The 24291-nt window shown below is 37.9% G+C and overlaps 2 protein-coding genes across 13 annotated transcripts in view; one reads left to right on the top strand and one right to left on the bottom strand.

Annotated features, from left to right (window-relative positions):
- The window catches only part of LOC137278088 (amyloid-beta A4 precursor protein-binding family A member 2-like), a 136327-nt gene extending 117098 nt beyond the window's left edge, over positions 1–19229 (bottom strand). For 11 of the 12 annotated variants that reach the window (XM_067810178.1, XM_067810182.1, XM_067810188.1 and 8 more), the window contains exons 1-3: positions 19154–19229; positions 13423–15035; positions 3976–4163 (exon numbers count right to left, since the gene is read on the bottom strand). In XM_067810178.1, coding sequence (XP_067666279.1) covers positions 3976–4163; positions 13423–14970 — 1736 coding nt within the window. In that variant the 5' untranslated portion in view covers positions 14971–15035; positions 19154–19229. Of the gene's footprint in view, positions 1–3975; positions 4164–13422; positions 15036–17847; positions 17939–19153 lie in introns of all 12 variants that reach the window. The other variant, XM_067810179.1, reaches the window with a different exon arrangement.
- Positions 1–24291, top strand: part of LOC137278103 (organic cation transporter protein-like) — a 512032-nt gene that overhangs the window by 444896 nt on the left and 42845 nt on the right. The window lies entirely within an intron of this gene.

The following is a 24291-nucleotide window of genomic DNA, read 5'->3' as shown; positions in this document are numbered from 1 at the left end:
TTTTTGTTGGGGTTTGTCTGACACATCTCCATCAAGACCTATGGAATCCCTATAAGAGAAGCAATTTGACAGAAGTATTGGTCAAAGGACCACCAGATGCTTCCCCCAAGAATACAGCTTACACAAGTTCAATACCCAGAGCAGTGTGATTTGGTCAGAATTTACAGAAACCCTTAGCTTCTGTTCTGACGTTGTTGTTCATATCTGGGTATGGAAGAAGACATTATCTGAGAAACAAGTAAAATCATTCCACTGGTAACGCAAACTAACACCAAACGGTTTGACTGATCACAACGAGGAAATGATTGTCACCAAGCAAAGGTCACTTGAAAACATGAAGCTTAAAATATTTCTTGGCATTTGCATTATTGTTTGAAAGCTGATCGATCTCAAGCAAATGTTGACTAAAACGAAAAAATCCTGAAATATAATCTTCCTTGAAAAATCTTCACAAAGGTAGAATATCAGAGATCCACAGGCAACGGATCCTTGTTGGGGCGAATTATTTAGGGCACATTGTGCTTAAGAAAGCTATTACTTGCATATGAAAAATGTTTTTGAGATATAATAATCTGTCAAACATACCAACATAAAATTACAGCCCTGACCAGTCAATTACTAAAAATATGAGCACAAATGTATTAACTAATTGATTTCTTTAGGTGAACTGACACCCTGGTAATATTATTATAGGTGAACTGAAACCCAGGTAACATTTCTGTAGGTGAACTGACACCCAGGTACATTTCTGTAGGTGAAGCGACACCCAGAAAATCTTACTTTAGATGACATGACACCCACAAAACATTTTTGTCGGTGAACTGAAACCCAGGTAATATTTATATAGGTGAACTGAAACCCAGGTAATATTTATGTAGGTGAACTGATACCCAGGTAATATTTATGTAGGTGAACTGATACCCAGGTAATATTTATGTAGGTGAACTGATACCCAGGTAATATTCATGAAGGTGAACTGAAACCCAGGTAATATTTATGTAGGTGAACTGATACCCAGGTAATCTTACTGAAGGTGAACCAAGACCCAGGTTCATGTCTGTAGGTGAACTGATAAACCTGACACCCTGGTGCCATTTCTATAGGTGTGATGAGAAACATTTTTCTTGGCAACCTACAGATGTGTTAAATATTCCAACATGGAGTCATCTAGAATCACCTCCCTAACAACATCTGAATCAGTAGGTATATCATTGTGTTTTCATGGATAGACAGCATATACAAAGCGTATCAAATGCACTGCTTATTCAATTTTATGTGTGCGTCAGACTTTCATATTCCCATGTTGCATAAAACTGCATAATTCAAGGCATAGCAACACATAAATATAGCAGCACAAAGTTTACAAAGCAAGACAAAAAAACACACAATATTTCTGATAAATGTTTGACTGACAGCTATCAATAACCTTATAGTTTTCCATAAAAATTCCAAGAGAAACATACTACTTCAAAGTTTGCACATTCTATTTTTAAATTCAAGCCTACCGCCTTTAATGCCTAACACTGTCTAAATGATGGAAAAAAGTGTGCAATGGCTGTGCGAACCATAATGATCATTATCATGTTGATGTAGAACAACAAAACCACTTCAGGCTAGGGTAGCCAATATTGACTACTAGCTGTGCAAATTGTAACTTCTCTGAATTAGAGCCTCTATGGTTATGACAAGAAAGTTCATTTCATGATTATGTAGCACAAGCTGATTAGTAATACTCAGCTTCATTCTAAACACAACTCAAGAGCCTATTATCATGAATACCTCAATTAGTATCAAAGGAATGATTTAAACAGTTTCACACATTGGTTGCTGTTAATGCTTACTTTCAATAAGAGAAGATATTGATGTTAGAACGTATTGAAAAACAGCTAGAAGCCAGTTTGAGAATGGGTTGATGTTAAGCATCAGCGTTTGGGATATTCTGTCACTATCACAGGAACTTTCATCCACAATGGGTGTTAGGACCTTCATTGACCATGGGGTGCTAGAGAACTTCATCAACCATTGGGTGCTGGGGACCTTCATCGAGCCTAGGGTATTGGAGTCCTTCATCAAGCATAGGGTGCTCAGGACCTTCAGCGAGTAAAGGGGTGCTGGTGACCTTCATCAAGCATGAGATGGTGGGTACCTTCATCAGGCATACGGTGTCAGGGACTTTCATCAGGTATAGGATGATGGGGGCCCTCATCTAGCATGGGGTGGTGGGGAACTTCATCAGGCATACGGTGTCAGGGACCTTCATCAGGTATAGGATGATGGGGGCCCTCATCTAGCATGTGGTAGGGGGTACCTTCATCAGGCATACAGTGTCAGGGACCTTCATCAGGTATAGGATGATGGGGGCCCTCATCTAGCATGGGGTGGTGGGGAACTTCATCAGGCATACGGTGTCAGGGACCTTCATCAGGTATAGGATGATGGAGGCCCTCATCTAGCATGGGGTGGTGGGGAACTTCATCTGGTATAGGATGATGGGGGCCTTCATCTAGCATAGGGTGGTGTTTACCTTCATTGAGCATATTGTGCTGGGGACCTTCATCATGAATGGGGTTGTGGTGGGGACCTTCATTAAGCACTGGGTGGTGGGGGTCTTCATCAAGCATTGGGTGCAAGGCGCCTTCATCGAGCATGGGGTGCTGGGGACCTTCAGCGAGCATGGGATTTTGGGGATCTTTATATAAACGTAAAGTGTGCTTCTCACTATACATTAAGTCATCTCTTGTTTTCCCCAAATATCCGCATTTGAGGCTTTTGTTTTGGAGAAAGACCGCTTCCCAAGGTTTACCTTTCCTAACTTTATATGAACATCAACATTCAAATGATCCATGAGTGTTTGAAATCAATTGAAAAATATCGTTCAAAATTAAAGTCAATGCAAAGGTTTTCGGACGCGGGATTCCAACCACAAATCTCTCATCCGTAGGCAGACGCTCTACCGCACGGCCACTGGGCCAACGAAGGTGGAGTGGTTAAATTATCTAATTATAGTTACTGTCATTACATTGATTTTACGCGCGCTTCAGTTTTTGTTATGTAGCTTCATTAAATGATCATCTACATTGTGATTACCCATCATTGACAGTATATATGATTGAGAAAACACTTCTCCTTGGTTTTGGTAGACAATGTAAAACCATCGGGGTCGGGAAATCCCTCCAGCTCCGATTTTACATTATCTCCCAAAACCTCAGAGGCATGTTTTCTCCTATACATCAAATGTAGAGTGTGGCAGATCTTCAAGCATGGGTTGCTGGGTACCTTCATCAGGCATAGGAGATTGGAGAATCTAGTCAGTTCTTTCAACTTGCATCAAATATAACACATGCAAAGACAATTCTCAGCCACCAATGAAAACAGATCAGTTCTAAAATAATAGAAGAACTTGCCAATTTACTGATATACCTAAAAATATTATAGAACATTTTTCTTCTCTATGATGAATAATCGAGAATAGTGACCGGACTTTAGAAGACTAAAAAGAGTCATTTGGAGGAGCTAGGTTTATGAACATACCACAAATTATTATTAACAACTTAATAATCTCTTATTCATTAACATTAGATAAGCCTAAGAGACAAACCTTTGACAGCCATATAACTTGCATGTAATCTCATCCTCAAAGTTAATGACCCCTGAAGGTCCCAGGGTAGAATAGGCCTTCAGCAACCCATGCTTGCCGTGAAAGGCAACTATGCCTGTCGTAAGAGGCGACTAATGGGATCGGGTGGTCAGGCTCGCTGACTTGGTTGACGCATGTCATCGGTTCCCAGTTGCGCAGATCAATGTTCATGTTGTTGATCACTGGATTGTCTGGTCCAGACTTGATTATTTACAGACCGCCACCATATAGCTATAATATTGCTGAGTGCGACGTAAAACTAAACTCACTCACTCACTCAAAGTTCATCATTCCAGTATTTATGACATGATGAAGTACTATTTTGGGTATGAGCTTACCTTTTTACCCAGACTGGTTCATTGGTGCTATCCTCCTGTTGATATGACGACTGCAGGGCCACACCCTTGCTGCGCTGGATGGCCGATTTGATGTCTGCAATAGCCATGTCCAGGGCTTCACGCTTGGCCTTCAGGTCATTCATAATAGCCTGAGCATCCATCTCCTTATTTCGACTCTCAGAATGTTCCTTCAAAGAAAAGAACAAAATCTTCACTAGATGCAAAAAGCTGTTTTTTCTTTATTGATTGAATAATTGTCAACATTACACGTAATGAAATGTCTCAATGGATGCAGCATAAACAAAGTTCCCCTGCAAACATCAATATTAGACATCACATTGTTTAGTATTAATCCCCTTTTCCTCCATTAGCACAAGGAAACTAATTAAACATTTTGGTTGTTGGTAAAAACTAATATGATTCTTATGTGGTAATTAATGATCACTGTGCCTAAGGATTGGAACTTGGACTATACAGACACAACGTTAGATTTTATCCATTTCATCACTGGTAGAAATATCTTTCCAAGTTTGTATTGGGTATGGATCATACCACTTAAGATATTAGAACTCCTGAATAGGAAATAACAACACACAATAGCTTCAAAATGTTTTGCTGAGGCATTTTGTTTATAAAAAATCCAATCTGCATTGCTTAAAGTTGGTATTTTTTCTGTTTCCTGAAAAAACCTACACAGTACAGTGTAGTTTTTGGATGCTTTGCATACAGACTTGACCTGGGTCCACTTGCACAGTACAATCTTAGTTACAATCATTCTTAGGCTCCCAACACTCAACTCTACAATCACTATACACTTGTAGTTTACTAACTGTTCTTATGCAGCCTTGGCCTGCACAGTAGAAAGTACTTTACTGATTGTTCTAATACAGCCGTGGTCTGCACAGTAGAGAGTACTTTACTGATTGTTCTAGTACAGCCTTGGTCTGCACAGTAGAGAGTGTACCTTACTGATCGTTCTAATACAACCTTGACCTGCACAGTAGAGAGTACTTTACTAATTGTTCTAATACAGCCTTGGTCTGCACAGTAGAGAGTACTTTACTGATTGTTCTAATACAGCCGTGGTCTGCACAGTAGAGAGTACTTTACTGATCGTTCTAATACAGCCTTGTCCTGCACAGTAGAGAGTACTTTACTGATTCGTCACGATATGGCTGAGATATTGCCGATGTGATGTTAAACATTAACTCACTCACTCACTTTACTGATTTTTCTAATACAGCCTTGGTCTGCACAGTAGAGAGTACTTTACTGATTGTTCTAATACAGCCTTGGCCTCCACAGTAGAGAGTACTTTACTGATTGTTCTAATACAGCCTTGGTCTGCACAGTAGAGAGTACGTTACTGATCGTTCTAATACAGCCGTGGTCTGCACAGTAGAGAGTACTTTACTCATTGTTCTAGTACAGCTTTGGTCTGCACAGCAGAGTGTACTTTACAGCCTTGGCCTACACAGTAAGTATACTTTGATGATTGCTGCAACAGGTCTCCTCATTGGTCAATTCTTTATGCTAAGCCAATTGTCATTTCACATCTTATTAATGTTAGTTCTATTCAGTATTTAGATACATGTATAAAACAATGCAATCATAAATACATTAAAGTTATTTCACTTTACTGCCCAATTCATTATTTAAGTCACATTGTTAGAATTGGGAATATCAGCAGCTTGAAGTTTACCCACAGAGTTACATAGCTATTTAAACAATATATCATGTGACTACCTCTAGATCCATAAGGACCTCACTTTGTCAGTAGCTATGACAACCCAGCGCAAACACAGACATTATGTCCCTCGAAAATGCCGTTAAAGTTGGACATCACTCTCTCAATACAATATTTTACATTCATAAACCAATTCTACACACTGCTAATCATGCAACACAGGTCATTCTGTAATATGAACCACAGACATCCAACACAATTTGCAAAAGGCTTCCCATCTGCTGGGAACTTTGCTGTTGGCATGCAATTAAAATGAACTTTGATCATAGTTGGATCAATATAAATTTAATGGAGGTTAGTTTAACATACTTTGCAATTCATTTCTCTTTGGTAAAGCATGATACTCAAAGATGCCACAGCAAAACGCTTGTTGAAACAAACACAAAGGAACATATGTACAGGTTGTTCAGCTTGACCTGATCAAGTGAATACTAATGTATCGTGTGACCGTGTAAGAACTGGTTGAGTATTATTGTGAAGAGGTGCACCTTTGTCAGGTGATTGTCAACATTTCTGAACAGCTGAGACAAGGTCTTCGTTGACATCTCTGTGTCAAGAAATCGTCAGAAATGTCATAACTTTCACTAAACAATTAGCTACAGAGATTTTAGGCAGTGAACAGCAGCAGTGAATTGGATGCTAAAAGTAACTGACTTTACGTTGTAAAGTTACAAAACCAAACTAGGTACCTTATGATTGTAAACACAATTCAATTAAAACATGAAATGATAGTTTCAGAGGAGCTGTTTTCTGGGATGTTTCGCATGAATGAAACAACAATAATAACATCCCCTATCCAATGAAGTTGACCAGGCAAACCCTTTGTGCCATTTGACCTCATAGGTCATGCGTATGTAGAGTAGCTCAGGTCAAGCTGAAGAAAATGTCCTTGGCATGACCAGCAACTGCTTTAACCAGTAGGCTATGCCATCACCCACACACATATAGAATTATTCGTCATTTCAATGACTTACTGAAGAAAACAATTGGTCAAAAGTGAGATGCAAACAGTCTCTTGAAATAGGACCTGCTACTCATGTTGTTAGTTCATCAACATCAAATTGAAAGTTTACCAGCTGAGCTCATTATCATATTCACTGCAACACTGGCCATGTTTGAGAGGCAAATCCCTGATTACTGGGACATTAAAATATTAATTTTGTCTAAAATATTGTAATATGTGAGTTCAAGAATACTTGTGTGATAATTTCTAGCACATCTGAGACTGACGTAAGCTTCACTGGTGCTTCACTGGCTTGTATATACAAATTGGCTAATTTAATATAAATGATCTTGCTGTTAGTACTGAGGCATATACCAGCACCCATATTAAATCATAGCAGCAAATACATACAAAATAGCATGGAGAAGTTAAAAGAGCTTGAGATCTCAAAATAACATATTCTCTTAAGACAATCTAAAATTCTTTGAAAAGTTTACTTACATCAACTTTATAATGGTCATAACAAAGTAGTTATTTAATGAAGGGTGCTGTTATCATGACTATGACTTGACAGAGTAAGTAAGTGAGTTTGGTTTTACATCACTTTTAGCAATAATATTCCAGCAATATCATAGTGGGAACACAAGAAATGGGTTTCACACATTCTACCAGTGTCGGAATGGAGCCTGGCCTTCATCGTGACAAGCACACACTTGAACCACTAGGATACCCTAGTGTTCCTGCTAGTTGTTAAAACCTAGCTTTATTGGAAATTGAGCATCATTCCTTAATGTTGCCCCACAACCTGTCTATGACAATGTCCCTCTCCTGACGAAACTGATGCCCTGTACTTTGTTGACTGCTGACAGTACCTGAACATGCTACAAGAGACAGATGTCTATACAAATCTGAATGATTCATCACTACTGAACCAAAAATGCCTTCAAATCTTGTAACCAAAAATGGATAATGTCCCATCCTGCCCAGGTTCCCATCGATGATGATTACTGATGACCTTGATCTTCCCTGGAACTAAGCCAAAGACTCATCCAAAGGCAGCTACCCTTGGGCCTATACTAGTCGTTACCAAGTGAAATAGATAAACTGAGAAAAATTCAAAACTTCATCTTCTTCATTTATGCCTTAGGTGGACATATATATCCAGGTTAAAAGACACTATATTATTTTGTCTGTAAACATGCTCAAGACATGAGACAAACTGCTTATTAACAGCAATATTTCATATTCCAATCAAACATCAAAATAGATGATCATAACTTCTGGACATAAAACATCCTTCAGGCAGCTTTGGAGGAAGCGTGCAACATAATGACTTATACAGGATTCCTAAATAACTGCCTGTCAAGCTAATCAAGGAAAAACAGAATTTTGTGAAAAAGTATAAATATCTTAGTATTTGTACATGATAAAATATTCAGTTCAGTAACATGAAAAGAAGTTTTATGTTTTTTCTGTTCGGTGTTAGTGTTACTGCTGCTGCTATACAACTTTATGGCAAGCCACCTTTGTAACATTCTGAAATTCATTACAAGACACCTGTCACATAACTCACATTACTAATTTAGTTACGTTTGTACAAAGTGTATTGTAACAAAATGCAGAAGGTTGATGATAAGAGATGCATGCTTTCCCCAATGTGAAATAATCAAGGAGTCAACCAGTGCATGCTGGTGTCAGGTGAATATCAAAACCCTGCCGAAACATTAAAGCAGGAAGCACGTTATTGCAGCAATCACCATAACGATATTAAACATGATCAGCATCTAGTGGAGATGATGGATGTTTTTGTTTAACTGCTTGCTTTTGTTTATTTCCATATATACAACATCAATATCAAAATAAAAATCTAGTATTGTTCAAAAGTAAAACCTACCAAATCAAAAGTCAACTTTAAACCTAGTTTCAAACTCAGTTTCAGCTCAGTATATTAAATAAAATCAATATTCCACATGTAAGCGATCCAACACTACCGATTGTTTGAGGCCATCAAACTATCATTAACAAAACAGCCTTCTCTAAAACTTTGAAATCATGTGGCAGAGCTACTTAGATCATCAAGTCATGATACCATTACAAACTTCCTGTTGCCCAAGACAGATGGTAGTTGTTGGTGAATGTCTTTACCATCACCAAGATTACACATCCATGAACAGCACTGATCACCTGACTTGATCACCTGACTTAGGGAAGTAACAGTCAATGGTTGAATGGAAAAACATCAAAAATATATGAACACACCAGGATTAGTAAAATATTGATGAAAAATGTAACAGAAACAGTAGACCAATGCAGACTTTGACAACATGAACATCAGATACAGAATCATGGTAAAAGTTACTGTCAGAGGTATTTGAATGACATGAACCCTGTGCTGATGTTACTAAATTCTGACAGTGACACAAGCCCAACATTATACAGCAAGGTCCCCTAAAGCAGTATTTGTCTCATCTACGGTGAACACATGAAATTACACATGCTCGCCCGCCCAAGCCCGCCCGCACGCCCGCACGCACGCACGCACGCACGCACGCACGCACGCACGCACGCACGCACGCACGCACGCACGCACGCACGCACGCACGCACGCACGCATACATAACATAAAAGTTAGTAAGTGACTATGGTTTTATGCCTCTTTCAGCAATAGTCAAGCAACATCAGAGCAGGGGACAACAGAAATGCGATCAACACATTGGCACCATGTGGTTAATTGAACACTGGTTTGGGGGTGATTTCCAAATGCTTTAACCAACAGGCTACCCTACCAAAATGTTTTCATAGCAAATATTGCGAATTGCTCATTCTGAATCTAAATAGCTAAACACCCAACATTTTCAAAAGGCTTGAAAGTGCATGTCCTTGGCAATGATAATTTTCTACTTTTCTGCAAATGAATGCAATGCACTCTCAGTTTGTTCAAAATGTTTTCTTATTTTAAAATTTAATGCAAATGTGTTGTATGTCTGAAATAGATGGAGTCTATTTATAATAAACAACATAAACATTTTGGTTTACTGTAGTCAAAAGAGCCCCAAGGGTTTCGTTTGGACATGACACGAACCTTGTATTCTCATAAGCATACATCATGTTACACGTAGAAAAAACATTTTGCCATTCATAGTTTAATAAACTTTGTTGTGTTTCTGAGGCAACAAATCTGACTTAAGTCGGAATGAAGATGTTTGGGTTATTTTCAGAAGCATAATTCATAAGCCACTCAGAATTGATTATATAGTTTTGTTCATTTCACATGGACATTCGGCAACAAGCTTTATAAGACCTGCAAAACAAATTATCATTTGAAATTAAAAGGTAAATTTATGTTGACTGCAGTTTCATATCTGGTGCTCATAAGCTGTTCAAGAAGCATCAGTTACATGAGAAGTGGTTTATAAAAGTAAGCCCTGAATGTGGAACTGGAGACTTCTTAATTTTCAGAATATCCATTGAACTGTTTGATTCACTTCTAAAACATTTATCATTAATCATTTATTTGTTTCATAAAACTTTGTAAATTCATCGGGCAACATTGGTCACATTTTGGTGCCTCTTTGTTCTGGCACAAATTTCAATAAAAGGTAATGTTTGTGCCTCAAGACATACTTGCAACCTCATAGTATACACAGTAATCAATAACCATACACCTTCACACTGTGTTAATAAATTGTTTATTTAATCAAGCTTGAGGCTATCATGTTGACTTTCACTATCAGAATTACCAATGTCCATTGATGCCAGGAATAACTATGGTATCTGAAAGCTTATTTCATTCATACCGTTTAATATAAATAGGATTGGCAACAGAATTCAAGGGTCAAACAGCTAATCAGAATCACAATATTTTTTTTACCTAAGATAAAATATATGACCTAAATATGATCTAAAACATAAAATCTGTTTCTCTGAGAGTATTAAGTGGCCAACTGTAAGAACTTCACTTCACTTCACTTCACTATAAGCGTACATTAACATGACCCCGATATAAAAGTGAAAGTTTTGACAACCTGCTGAGTGACTACTTCCTGCTTCCTGGCCCTTCCTGGCCACATGTAACGATTATGGTGCTACAACGATTATAGTGCTACAACTATCGTAGTCTGTCGTACAGACCCTATATATCCAAGAAAGCCCATGCAAGTCGAGAAAATGTGGCAAGTCTAGATTTCCATAGCTTCAGGATCTGAAAATGAAGAAAGTCTCAGGGCTCCATTTCATTATATTATTTTTTTCACTATGAACATTTTTTCAGTAAAATATGTTCATTTCAGAGACTAGCTATCAGTCTACAACTATCGTATCTCCTATACTTAAATGTTGAGTGAGAACAGCAATAGTGCTGAGACTGCTTTGTGAAACATGACCCAACTCTCTCCAGCAAATCCCAACAATACTACCATAAGAACTTTTGCTCCAAAAAAGGTTTCCTGTACTTTTTCTGTACCAACTATTGTCTTATATCATGTTACTGATGCTTGGAGGCAACTAGATCTTAATTCTCTGCATCAGTATTTTCTTGTTAACATCTGTTATTAGCATGATCAGAAAAATATTTTGATCTATATCATGATGCACTACATGTCCTTTTACTGGCATCATAAGCCATAAGATCCTGTGTTGTCACTAATTTTCATAAAACACAAGTTTCCGCAATACTTTTTTGAAACAAAAAAGCATGATCTGTTTTATTGTTTTTAACACTGCCCTCATCAATGTTGCAGCTATATGGTGGTGGTGTGTAAATAACCAGATCTGGACAAGACGACCCAGTGATCAAGAGCATAAGCATCAATCAGAATCCACACGGTTGGGATATAATGATATGTGTCAACCAATACTGCCAGCATGGACACCCTTATCCCATTGGTCACCTTTAACAAACAAGCATCTGTTGCTGAGGATAAATTCTAATCCGAATCATCATGGGTTTAACGCATGAGTAATGGGCCGGATATTACAGACATGTCAAATAAACCCTGAACATATTTCAACATTACATTTTCCATTTTTAAATCCTGACTCATGGCATAGTGATAAATCCAAATGACCATGTGCAAATTGTGTGAATACAGTAGATTGCTCTGTGAGCTCTTCAGTCAACTTCTTTATTTGAAGAACACAACGTTTTGGAGAATATTCTTACTCCTTCATCAGGTGAATGAATAAGAACATAATCTAAAATGTTGTGCTAAATTGTGTACATAAAGATGTTGACATTCATAAATTCTCGCCTATATGTGTATTACTTCCAAATGTCGTGCAAAGACTCCATATTCAATCTGACATGAAGGTCAAATCATTTTGATAATGATTGTCATTTTCTGCATAAGCGGACCGGACTAAAAAGTAGAGAGGTTTACAATTACATATTATCGGTTTGACAAATATTGATACAGGGTATAAGGTATCTTCCACCTTCTCTCAGACAGTTTCAAAGCGAAAACATATGTTCATTATCAAAAAGGCAATCATGCTTTCACCCCAATGACTGACACACTTTGAGCTAGAAACTACTCAGTGAACATGTTCATTGTGACTTGCAACAAATTCAATAATGCTTGAATGTAAAGCTAAATGTTGTTAAAAATACATCACTTTATGGAATGATCGCCATGAAAATAGTTGTGGCACTGAACTCACTTGAATATGCAGTCAACAGAGTAAAATGCCAACAAGCAGAACCATTAATACATTGATATTCAAGACAAGAAACGTAGAATTTTGAATAGTTTCAAAAAAATAAGGATTTTAGAGATATTAAGAGCATGAAAATTTTAAAACAAGCTCAAGGTTTAATTGTTAGATGAAAAAAAGAACAGAATTCGCATTAAGTCATACTTCAAACGAAAGATGGATGCTTCACACTCATTTGACCCAAACAGTCATAAAAAATACTTGTTCAATATGAATACCACAGTGACCATGACTTTAGCTGGACTTGGACTTTTCAATCAGGTGGATCTCATCATTGGTGGGAACAAGATTAAGTTTTATCTTCATGCAACTGTTGATTGAACATTTTGAGGTGACACTGTATACAAACAGGCCTCAGCATGAAGACACTTGACCAGTGTTTGTTTGACACAAAAACCTGCATGTTTCATGCAAATAATGCAAATAGATTTCAAGCACGATATTTTCTACATGCGTGTTTTGCAATACAAGGCATTTTAAGCTCTGGGTAATACATTTCTAAATTACTTCCTTAATTTTCCTGCAAAAGTGACTATATATCACCAATTCATACCACATATAGCTCTACAAAGATCAGAGTCTTTAAGAGTGATGGGTAGAATGGGTGAAAGTCAAGTTCCTTCTGCTTCAAAACAATCATGAGGAATTGGGGACATCAAACACTACAGGTAACCCCAAGAATGTGTTTCCCGCAGGAAATCTCAAAATAACACGCTTCTCTCAATTAATTTGATTTGCGAATGATGATGAAAATGCTCTGAAATGAAACAAACTTTTAAAATTTTCTGGGGTGTTATGCACCCAGACACCCCTAAAGACCCTGCCACTTCGTGCCTATAGAACAAATGCATGATTCCAAGGGTTATGCGTTTTAGGAGCACACAGTTAATGTTCAGTCATGTGAGCATAAAATCAGATCTTCTCATCTCACTGACACAGACAAGAGTCTTTGTCTGACCTGAAAATATTATTGCACACAAGTATCAGGCAATGGTAACTTCAATGATATGATCTGAACCCTACGTTTCACACACTACTACCTTACCTTGTCGTCACTGTTCTTGAGCTCCTGCTCAATGTCCTGCTTCTGCCTCTGTTTGAGGATCTCAGAGGGGATGGAAGGATCATGGTTGCACATATCCTCCACATCACTGGCCTGGCTACTGGATAGGCCATCATCCACCATAGGCATGCCTAGCGTTGACCGGTCACCATCCGACATCACACTTTCTACTTCCACACTATCACACTCCGTGTTCTCAGGCGACAATGTAAAGCTCTTACGGTCATCAACCATATTACCATCAGTCCCATTCAATGGAATCTCAGTGAGAGAGTCCTCATTGACTCGCTCAGTTGGTGCAGGTACTCCTAAATCCTGCAAGATCTTTTGTTGGAGAATCTTCTCTGGTGATGTTTCCCTGGAACTGTCCAGGGACCCACTGTCCTGACTATTCATACTGTTTCGTTTCAAGTTCAAAGAATCATTGGAACTTGAATATGCTAACCTCATGCCTACATAGGAATTACCCTTCTGTACACGAGCATACTTCACATAGTCATACTCATTCTCAATGTTCAGATTTTTCCTAGGTGCTATAATTTGAATGCCATCCTTGCCATTTTCTATAACCCCAACTGGTGGCTCCCCTGACAGTTCCAATCCTAATGCACGTGGTAAATTTGGGTCTAAATGGTTTTCTATCCTCTCCATCTCCCGCTCAGAGCTTGAACCTTCTCTATCACTCCCAGAACCCATGGGATGATCACAAACTCTTCGGGCAAGGCCAGGGGACTGTTTTCGGATTTTTGGCTTGGCTCCCTGAGCGTTATATGTTATGTCATCAATATCCTTATCATACGTCTTTATCTGCCCAATTGTGGGAATATTATTCCGGATTTCAAGACTGTTTCTTTTTTTCACTGCATCCATTACATCATTAATCTCTCTAACATTTTCAGAAGATGATGCCTTCCTTCGAAGTATCACATTAGTCTTGCTATCATATGATCCATTTTCAGACACATCCGCATCATTTTCTTCACCAGTGATCATAATGGGAACATTGTCATAATGCTTGTCTGAAGACACGCTCACATTCTCTTCTCCATTCTCCTCGGGTGGGAAATCAGACTGTTTGACAGTCTTATTAGAACTCTGGTTGGTGGATTCAGACTTCCGTGCAACAGCATAATGCTCTGACAGAGGAAGATCGGAAGACTCAAACCGTTCTATATCTTCAGGTGGAAAGTCAGCAATGCCTTCTGGGTCGTCAGGCTGATATGAGTCATTGCTGTCCTCACTATCCCGACGGGATAAGGATGTGCTCACTGCTTCACCATCCTCAAGGAGATTCTGGTATGATATGGAACTTATCTCGCTGGGATGTCGGGAACCCTCTTCACCCATTTGTACCTCCATACTGATGTTATCAGCTCCATCATCGATCATCGACTCAGAGAATTCAGAAAGACTGACCATGAGTTGATGTTTGGGGGACCCACCACCTCGGGCACCATCTACAGAGTCACCTCCATCCATTTCGCAGTGTATGATGTCTTTCACTTCCACATATCCTTCATGGGTTGTCATGACAACTGCAGATTTAGGAGATGGGCAGACAACTTTGATGCAGTCACTCTTGTTTGGTCAATCATCTTAAAAGAAAATATATCAAATGATCAATAAATAACAATTTAAGGCAAAACATTTAAGTCTTTATAATGGTAAATACCTCCCTACTTCCCTATATTCGAATCATTTACAACTCATTCAGGATAAAATCAAGGACAAGTTCAAATAACATTCACTACTGGCCAGTGACCAGTTATCACCATTTTCTAGCAGATTTTAAGGATTTGCTCCATTGCTTCTTAACATAAGGACACAAAATTTATCTTCATGATAGATTAGCTATTCTCTGATGATTCCTGCTTGTTTACAGTTGCTGATTGTTTTTCTCCAAAAAATGGTCAACAGGAAGCATGGTGGTGTATAATGCTAACAAGACCAGTTATCGGCATTACTGAATTTTTCATGCTATTCACCAAATGTGACATAAACTTGGGAATAAAATTATTGTATTTCAAACCTTGACACAGTGAAGAAATTTCATAATTGGAATTTGTGAAAAAAAAACAATACAAAATTCGCTCTCATTGTGAATGTTGACAGATGCTGATATAAGCTGACAGGAATATGGAGATGTCGCAGCACAGTTGAACTTCAAAGTTGACTTTTTGAGGAGTTGTTTTCAGTTTTCGTAATGTTTGTTATCACTGGGAAGAAAGAAGAGATAAATGTGGAAACTGACAGATATATTTTGTCAGTATCATCTGCATGCTATCTGTCGAGTTCATAAAACAGAGATTGAAATTTAGGTCAATTCGAAGCAAAGTGATTGAGTGTTGACATTATGGGTATGTTTAGACAAATTAAAATCGGAACTTTTTATGGACTACACTGTAACGTCATAGATCCACAACAGGATGATTTCCATTCAGTTCTCATCATTTACAAAATTTCATGTCAACACACTGATGGTCCCAATACATCCCCTCCAATCCACCCTGCAACCAACCAAACAGTGTTTGGGTTTAGTCTTCTGATGGAATTCATATTCGTAACGTCTTAGATGTAAAATACTCATGGTGACATTAACTCTCGTAGCCTGTCACTTTTGTGATGTGTCAATGTGTGAAATACTATGGAAGTACAAGTCAAGCTGTCTGTGCAAGTGCTACAGACAGATGTTGGTAATAACTGGTACATGGCGATAACTGGTCGCTAGCCAGTACTTACAATACGAACAGAAACTTCATTACCTTCACAGATTTCAAATGAATTCACAGAAACATATACCAGTAAAAATCATACAAATAATACAAACTGATAATGTGAACCTAACTTGACCCCACTAGCCCTAGAAAATACACTTGACATCAATCAAAGGGTCTGTCTATAACAGAACTGTTCCTCAATTTAGCTGATCAAAAGGATTTCATGGTCATATACACAGATTTGTTCCATGCATGTCACTGACAACCTATAAACCTAATGGCTCAGAAATCAGGGGCTCAAAAGTCCCATCGCCCGACACCCAGGACAAGTTGGTTTTCATTTTGGGCAAACAAATCATGGTATTTTACTTGTCCGTGGGCTACTAGATAATTTTAGCTTAAGGTTTCAAAGTGCAAATAAACTTGGATTTTTTTCACATCTGCCCAATATATTTCACAAAGATAATGAAATATAGTTACTTTTCTTTCCTATTTATCCCTTTGAGATATATAGTCCAGAAAGCATTAACATCAAATACCATGTTGATTTATTCTTTCATGATTACATCATCATAATGTCATTCAAATCAAGCAATTGGAAAATTAGTCAGGACAAGTTATTTTGTTAAGTGACTAAGTGGCTTTTAAAAAACTTGCTGGATCCCTGCTGAAATACACACCAGTAAAAACTAAACGCAAAAGTACAAGCTGATAATTTAAATGACTTGCCCCAGACAATATACCAGACATAAATCATTGGCTGACAATTCAGAAGAATTGTTCCTAATAAAAGCAGACCAACAGGATTTGATGGTCATAAAAGCGTATATGATCATGGCATATAATCCAAACTAAATCCAAACTGCATAGATCGGTACTCATGATATCAGGCACCAGACTGTCTGGTTCAGACGTGATTATTAAAGAACACTATCATACAGCTGGAATATTGCTGTAGACCATGTTAACGACAAACACAATAAACATAACATGGAGGTGATATGATCTCAATTGCTAAGCTATGTTATGTTCACTCCTGCTAGACACGAATCCACAACATCATGAACTGAAGTCGTACAATCAGAGACATCAAACACTACAACTACTGACGTCCATTTGAGCTGCACCCTGAGGACATTCCTGGTCAGAGTAAGCGAGGGAGTTGCGTTTCACGCCCCTTTCAGCAATATTCCAGCAATATCATGCATTTGAAAAAGAAATGAGGCTTGAACCTGGGTCTTTGGTACGATGAGTGAACGCTTTAAAGTTTAACCACTTGGCTACTCTATCACCCCTTTCCAAAGTGAGTATTTGTCAGTGTGGAAAAGATCTGTTAATTCTAACGAGCATCCCTTGCCCCACTACCATACAACAGCATACTATCATTACAAAAAACACAAGGAATAAATATTTTCAACATCACAGTGCACATTTACATCATAATCTTTGCTATCAGGTTTGGGGAAAAAAGTGCACTCTGATAATACAACATATGCAATTAAGAAATAATGCCAAATAAAGTCAAACTTATTTTAAATGCATCTGTACCCTTCTGCATTGCTGTTTTTTCTTGGGGGTGTGTGTTTTGTTTTGGTTGTTTTGGGTGGTAGTGGTTGTTGCATACACTGTAATACACACGAGTACATGAATTTTCAAGTAAATTTTCATGTCTTGAAGAAAAATGGCTTACTTATAGAAAGCTTTAGTATGATGTTCAGTTCAGCATGATGTGTTGAGGACAGAAACAAGCTTGTTGGCAGTTGGTAGCAGTTGACAGCTACCTTGATTAGATCAAAGAATAAAGGAATGCTTGTGTTAATATTTGGACTAACAGCAAGGACTTATGACCCTATATTTCATACTTCACTGTTCTCACATATTGTAACAACATCAATATTCAGCCAAACCTGCCAGATCTGACTCCTAAAAGGCCATTACACAGACTGTTCATAAGTAATGACTGCAAACAACTGTTGATAACATACAAGCAAACTACCTCTGCTTACCTCTTTCTAAGAAAGAGTCAGTATGGTATTTTTACTCCGTTTTTAGCAGTATTCCAGCAGTGGGCTTACACATTGTACCCATGTGGGATACCAAACCCAGGCCCTCAGCATGACTACCAAAGAAGTTTCTACTGCAGTGATAACACTTATGGGTGTTGGCTCATTGCATGGCCAGACTTTTTTCCGTATTTGTAAACAAACACACAAAATTTCACTGCTTTGGTTTCAATATTGGTATAGGAATTGAAAGTTAGAAACTAGATCCATCAATTTGGCACTCAAATGACAATATGTTGATATATGTATATATATATGTGAAATAATAGTTAGTTATTTATCTCTATCTGCATTGTGCAGAGTATGTCCAAGTGAACCTGGACCATAAATACATCAACCTGTCTGTAATATCACCAACCTGACTTCAGACTAGGAAGTCATTTAATCAACACATTATTCAAAGTCATTACAAATGCATTAGTGAACAGGGTGAACATATTCCACAGTATACAATGCACGTCCCAGATCATCTAGCGGGCTGTTACACATCGGCAGCAAGACACCAACCGCTGACCAGTATAAGAGCTAGCGTTGGTTTATTCCTAACAAATCCAGTGTATTGTACTATACTGGAGACAAAGTAACACGACATGACATATTACACCATGATTGCACGACAACATTACATGACATTGTCGTGAAGATAGTTTTGATAAATTAGTTCACAATTCTCCCGCAATATAATGCTTGTTAAAAATACGATACAAACCATGCAGATACACAGAGTTTCTCAATCACTAGGTATCGGAAACAAAACCCTATGAATCACAATGTGTTGGACCTGTCTTCAAGGATGGAATGGTCCTCGAAGCACCTGCTTTTACAAACATCGCGAGTTTCGACTTTTCCAGGAAGATATTCTCACATGATCTTCATGATAGATTAAGTTTGTGAAAAAAAATAAATAATGTTCGAAATTCTTCCCCGTATTACCTGCATCTGATTACGGATGCACGATTCGCATCACCATCATAAATGTCAGACATGATAATAACGAAGCAGCAGAGCTGGCATATTTTGGGTTAGTTTCGTACATTTATCTCGGAACATTGTGGTTTACATAGTCGGAAATATTTGTTTATTTGTAATTAAGTCATCCTCAATAACACCTAATGTGATATTGTTTGTCTATCACTGGCAAAATTTAGTACTTGCGAATGTGTGACTGGTTGCATTATATCAGTACGAAAACACGTCAAACACCAAGGACGCTGATTGGTAGCAAGACCTATCCCAGTCACAAGTGTCTACGTTGACCGGGTGACGTTGCTAATAGTAGACTTGAAAATAGTCTCCATTGGCTCCATATAATGACCAGTTTGTGAACAACTATATGCACTGTTTCTGGACCTAAGACATGCATATATTCTTTTCACTGCTCCATGTCGAATATCTTTTAATGAATGAACGCCACTAAAGGGAATTTAGACAATAATTGTTTCATAGAGCAGAGTGCACTTTTTTAATCTATATTGCTATATTAATCCATGAAATTTCAGTTTATAAGGAAACGAGTATATGACCAGGGATAATCTACAACCTCTATATATAGTCTCCCTGATATGACCAAGACAAGAAAAGAAAATTCCAATCTGTTCACACAAAAAAACTGAATTGGGTCGTGATTTGAAACTTGAAACATTGTTTGAGGTCAACATGCATAACCTAACTTACCCATATTCACATTTATTGCCACGTGACCAACGTGACACCTATCAAGTTTGACTTTATAAGCTGAATTATTCAGCCACGTTAGCAGGGGTCTTGGCCTCATTTACCGCTCTGCTAAACATCCGAGTTTTGGGAGTCAGGTACGTGTTCCATACAGAGGACGTGCCCCCATCTTTAAAACTCATTTGTTTCACAACAACCACCTTTATCTTTTTCACTCACCGTGACTGTCAGGGACAGTGCGGCAGCCTTGTGGGTAAAGCGTTCTCTCGTCACGCTGAAAACCCAAGTGCGATTCCCCAGGGTCTTCCTATCCACCTAGACTAATGCTTAGTCTCTGAATATATGTTTGAGTGAGTTTACTTTTACGCCGCTTTTAGCAATACTCTAGCACTATCACGCGGCGGGGGACACCAGAAAATGGGAATATATGCTTGATAGTAACAAACAAACACATATAAATTGAAAAGGAGCCCCAGGGAGACCAGAGATTCAGAACCTGAGGAAATCTAGACTTGCTTAATTTAAGGCTTTAGCAGTGCAGAGAGGGCTTTGAAGTCGGAAAAATAATGTGGTTCAGGCATTGTGAGACAGACTACCATCCACCCAGCCCTATAATATTGAGTTAATGAACCAGTCAAGGTTAATAATCCCCTGAAACAATAGATGTTGGTTCAAACTAGATACCCATGAACAAAAGACCAAATATTTTGATACAGTGAGTTCTCTCTGATCTGTGTTCACTTTGTTAAAAAACAGTGTGATTTATGATTGAATGTGAACTCATACTCAAGACTGACTACAATCATACAAAACTGCGAAAGCGTTCATCAGTCCAAACTAAACTGCTGTCAACGTTCATTAATTGAATTGATATCAATGATCTCACCTGCTACAGCTGTTCAGTTTCATATATAAACTTGAGCATGAATTTTTAAAAACAGCATATTAAAAGTTAACTGACAGTTCTAATTTGTGTTCACCATTAATTTTAATATCCTTGAAGTAAAATACTCACTGCCTCAGTCAGTCTAGCTGTCACTCACGGGAGTAAGGGAATTAACTCGAAATAAAGCTGTAACGGGTACAGATCGGGTGGTGTAATGTTACCTCCAGTACCCAGGCCAAAATGTCTATTTGTCCAACATACATGTATATATTGAACTGTTGCATGGATTTGTGAGGTTTGGTAAATTATAAAATTTAACAGCAGTTAATTCATTCAGTTGTCAAGCACATAATAAATAAATGCATCATTAATACTTTCCCATTGATGAAAATATGGGAATGTCATACTGATGCTTGGTATCCATATCTACTTATGCGGACGCCTGAAGTAACTGATATTCTCTGAATCACTTCTCTCACAACCATTTATGCTTTACTTATTCCTGGAATCAATTCAGCGGAAAAGTTGGTTGTGTATTTACTTATTTATTATTTTATTTTATTTTATTTTATTTTATTTTATTTTCTTTTGTTTTGTTTTGTTTTATTTTATTTTATTTTATTTTATTTTATTTTATTTTATTGTATTTTATTTTATTTTATTGCTATATGCGCCGTTTCATTGACTACATCCATATTGTGTTCTTTCTCTGGTGAACGCTTCAAAGAACTTTGTTATCAGTTCCAACACTGTCAATAAACAAGTGAGACAGAATTATCTCCCTTATGTTTATCCCCAACTCTCTCGCTGTGTTACCAATCACAAATCTGCCTCGTTGAAACTAGCTAGAAACTATACACACATTAGAACACCTATTGCGAAATCGGACAGATCAAAATTCAAATATTCATTTTTAAACATGTTTCGTTATTGATTTTAGCTGAAAACACACAGCAAACAACGAATTCCATTTCTTTTGTTATGGTTAAATCCATAACATTCTTCATGACAGACACACACCTCCTAATTCATGTATCCGTATTTTGTGAAGTGTAATGCATTTTATGTGAATACACTATAGGGATGGCGACTATGCCACTCGTAAAAGGCAACTAACGGGATTGGGCAGTCCGGTTCGCTGACTGGATTGACTCATGTCATCGGTTCCCAATAGTGCTCATGCTGTTGATTACTTGTCTGGCCCAGACTCGATTATTTACAGACTGCCGCCATATAGCTGGAATATCGCCAGGTGTAGCGCAAAACTAGAATCACTCACTCACCTACTGGGGATGGACACAACCAGCCGAAAAGCACAAGCTGAATTTGACATTAGATAGAATTTGTAAGAATCCGTATTTTTATCTTTATATACTAGTATACACATGCAAAACATCCGACTGCATCATTCCCGACAAGAACATACTATTTACTCTCACGAAACATCAGACTGCATCATTCCCGACAAGAACACACTATTTACTCTCACAAAACATCAGACTGCATCATTCCCGACAGGAACACACTATTTACTCTCACAAAACATCTGAACTGCATCATTCCCGACAAGAACATACTATTTACTCTCACAAAACATCAGACTGCATCATTCCCGACAAGAACACACTATTTACTCTCACAAAACATCAGACTGCATCATTCCCGACAAGAACACACTATTTACTCTCACAAAACATCAGACTGCATCATTCCCGACAGGAACACACTATTTACTCTCACAAAACATCTGAACTGCATCATTCCCGACAAGAACATACTATTTACTCTCACAAAACATCAGACTGCATCATTCCCGACAAGAACACACTATTTACTCTCACAAAACATCAGACTGCATCATTCCCGACAAGAACACACTATTTACTCTCACAAAACATCAGACTGCATCATTCCCGACAAGAACACACCATTTACTCTCACAATGTATCAGTACGGAAACCCAAGTGACCCTGCAGTTTGTTTTGGTTTTTTTTTTTGTAAATCACTGTCCTTTTCATGAACTTAATTATCTCTCTCCAACTTATTTTGATTTTTTTAAAGCCGCATCGGCATTTGAGCTTTTCGGAGGCATCTATAAAACGAAACTGTCAATCAGACAGTCCAGTGATTGATATCATGAGCATCGATCCACGTAAATGAACAACTTAATCCGATGACATGCATTAATCAAGTCCCTGTTCCTGAACATCCCATCCATTTAATCTCATGTGACAACTGTCTGGGGACATTCTTTCAAGGAAACCTCATGACTTCTCACATGGAAAACATATACTTTACACACGTCTATGTACGTGGCGACGCAAGCTGAAGCAAATGGAGGGCAAGAGGAAACAACTGGACTTCACATTAATTACCAATGCTTGCGTATACTTTTAAAAATCAAATATGTATTTGCTATGGGAAATAATACACAATTATACATCAGACACCGTTTAAGCACCCGGGTTTCAACGTCTCTGTTTTATAACACAGGGCATTTCCTAAAAAAAGAATAATTATAATTTACCTATTGGGTTGTGACGGTATGTAACGTACGTGGCTGTGAACAATAACACAATGAGTTATTCACCATGGAACTTACGACCTGTGTTTATATGAGCTTATTTAATCAGGTTACTAACTCACTTATTTACAGTAGACCTAGCGGGTCAGTCAGAGGTCGACAGTCGGTTCCCTGTCTACAGCAAAAGTTAGTAAATATTCCCAAAAGGTAATTCGTGTTACATGTATTGTTAAAATATCGTGAACCAATGTTGCCTAGGTGACATGTATTTCGAAAAAACTCTACATGGTTTATCAATACCTAGTGTTACATTTTCCCGTTGATGGCATTAAAATAACACCTCCGAATGTAAGTAAGAAAACATAAACTCAAGCTAAATAATTGAAGGAAATGACGATTTCAACCAAATGTTAGCCAGTGACACTTTGTTCGGAATCCCACTAAACACACTGGATACTAGTATCTGAAGCGATTGTGTAATCACAATTACTGAAAATAGTGTTGATAAACTGTGCGATCTTCCACAAGTACTGGCATATCTTGAGGTAAATCCCACGATACAAAATACGGATAGCTGTTTCAGTATCATTGCTTCCTTCAGCTCACGCGATCACGAATAGGTATTATAGGTGAGAACGTGACAGATTGGATTGCATATTTCTATTCACTCATGTCATGCCTTAAAATAGATCTGTACAATATGCAGTGTAATTTTAATCATGCCCTATTTAACAACCATAACATAACTAAACATAAAATTTCTGAAAAGCGGACGATGATCTTCTGTGTAAATTCCTCTTAAAAGTAGGTTGAAAAATGAACATGCAGCGGTATTTGTCAATCACGTGACACCCACAGATGTCCCAACACAAGGCACGCCTGTCGGTTGGTTATACTTCATTTACTGTAAACATAGTCCCAAACCACACACTTCAGGGTGAAAATTTTTGAAGCTCGGTTAGCACTAAGATAATCGTAAGTGCCATT

Source organism: Haliotis asinina, chromosome 3, assembly GCF_037392515.1.
Source record: "Haliotis asinina isolate JCU_RB_2024 chromosome 3, JCU_Hal_asi_v2, whole genome shotgun sequence".
NCBI classification, from domain to species: domain Eukaryota; kingdom Metazoa; phylum Mollusca; class Gastropoda; order Lepetellida; family Haliotidae; genus Haliotis; species Haliotis asinina.
This window is presented reverse-complemented; position numbering and strand designations above follow the sequence as displayed.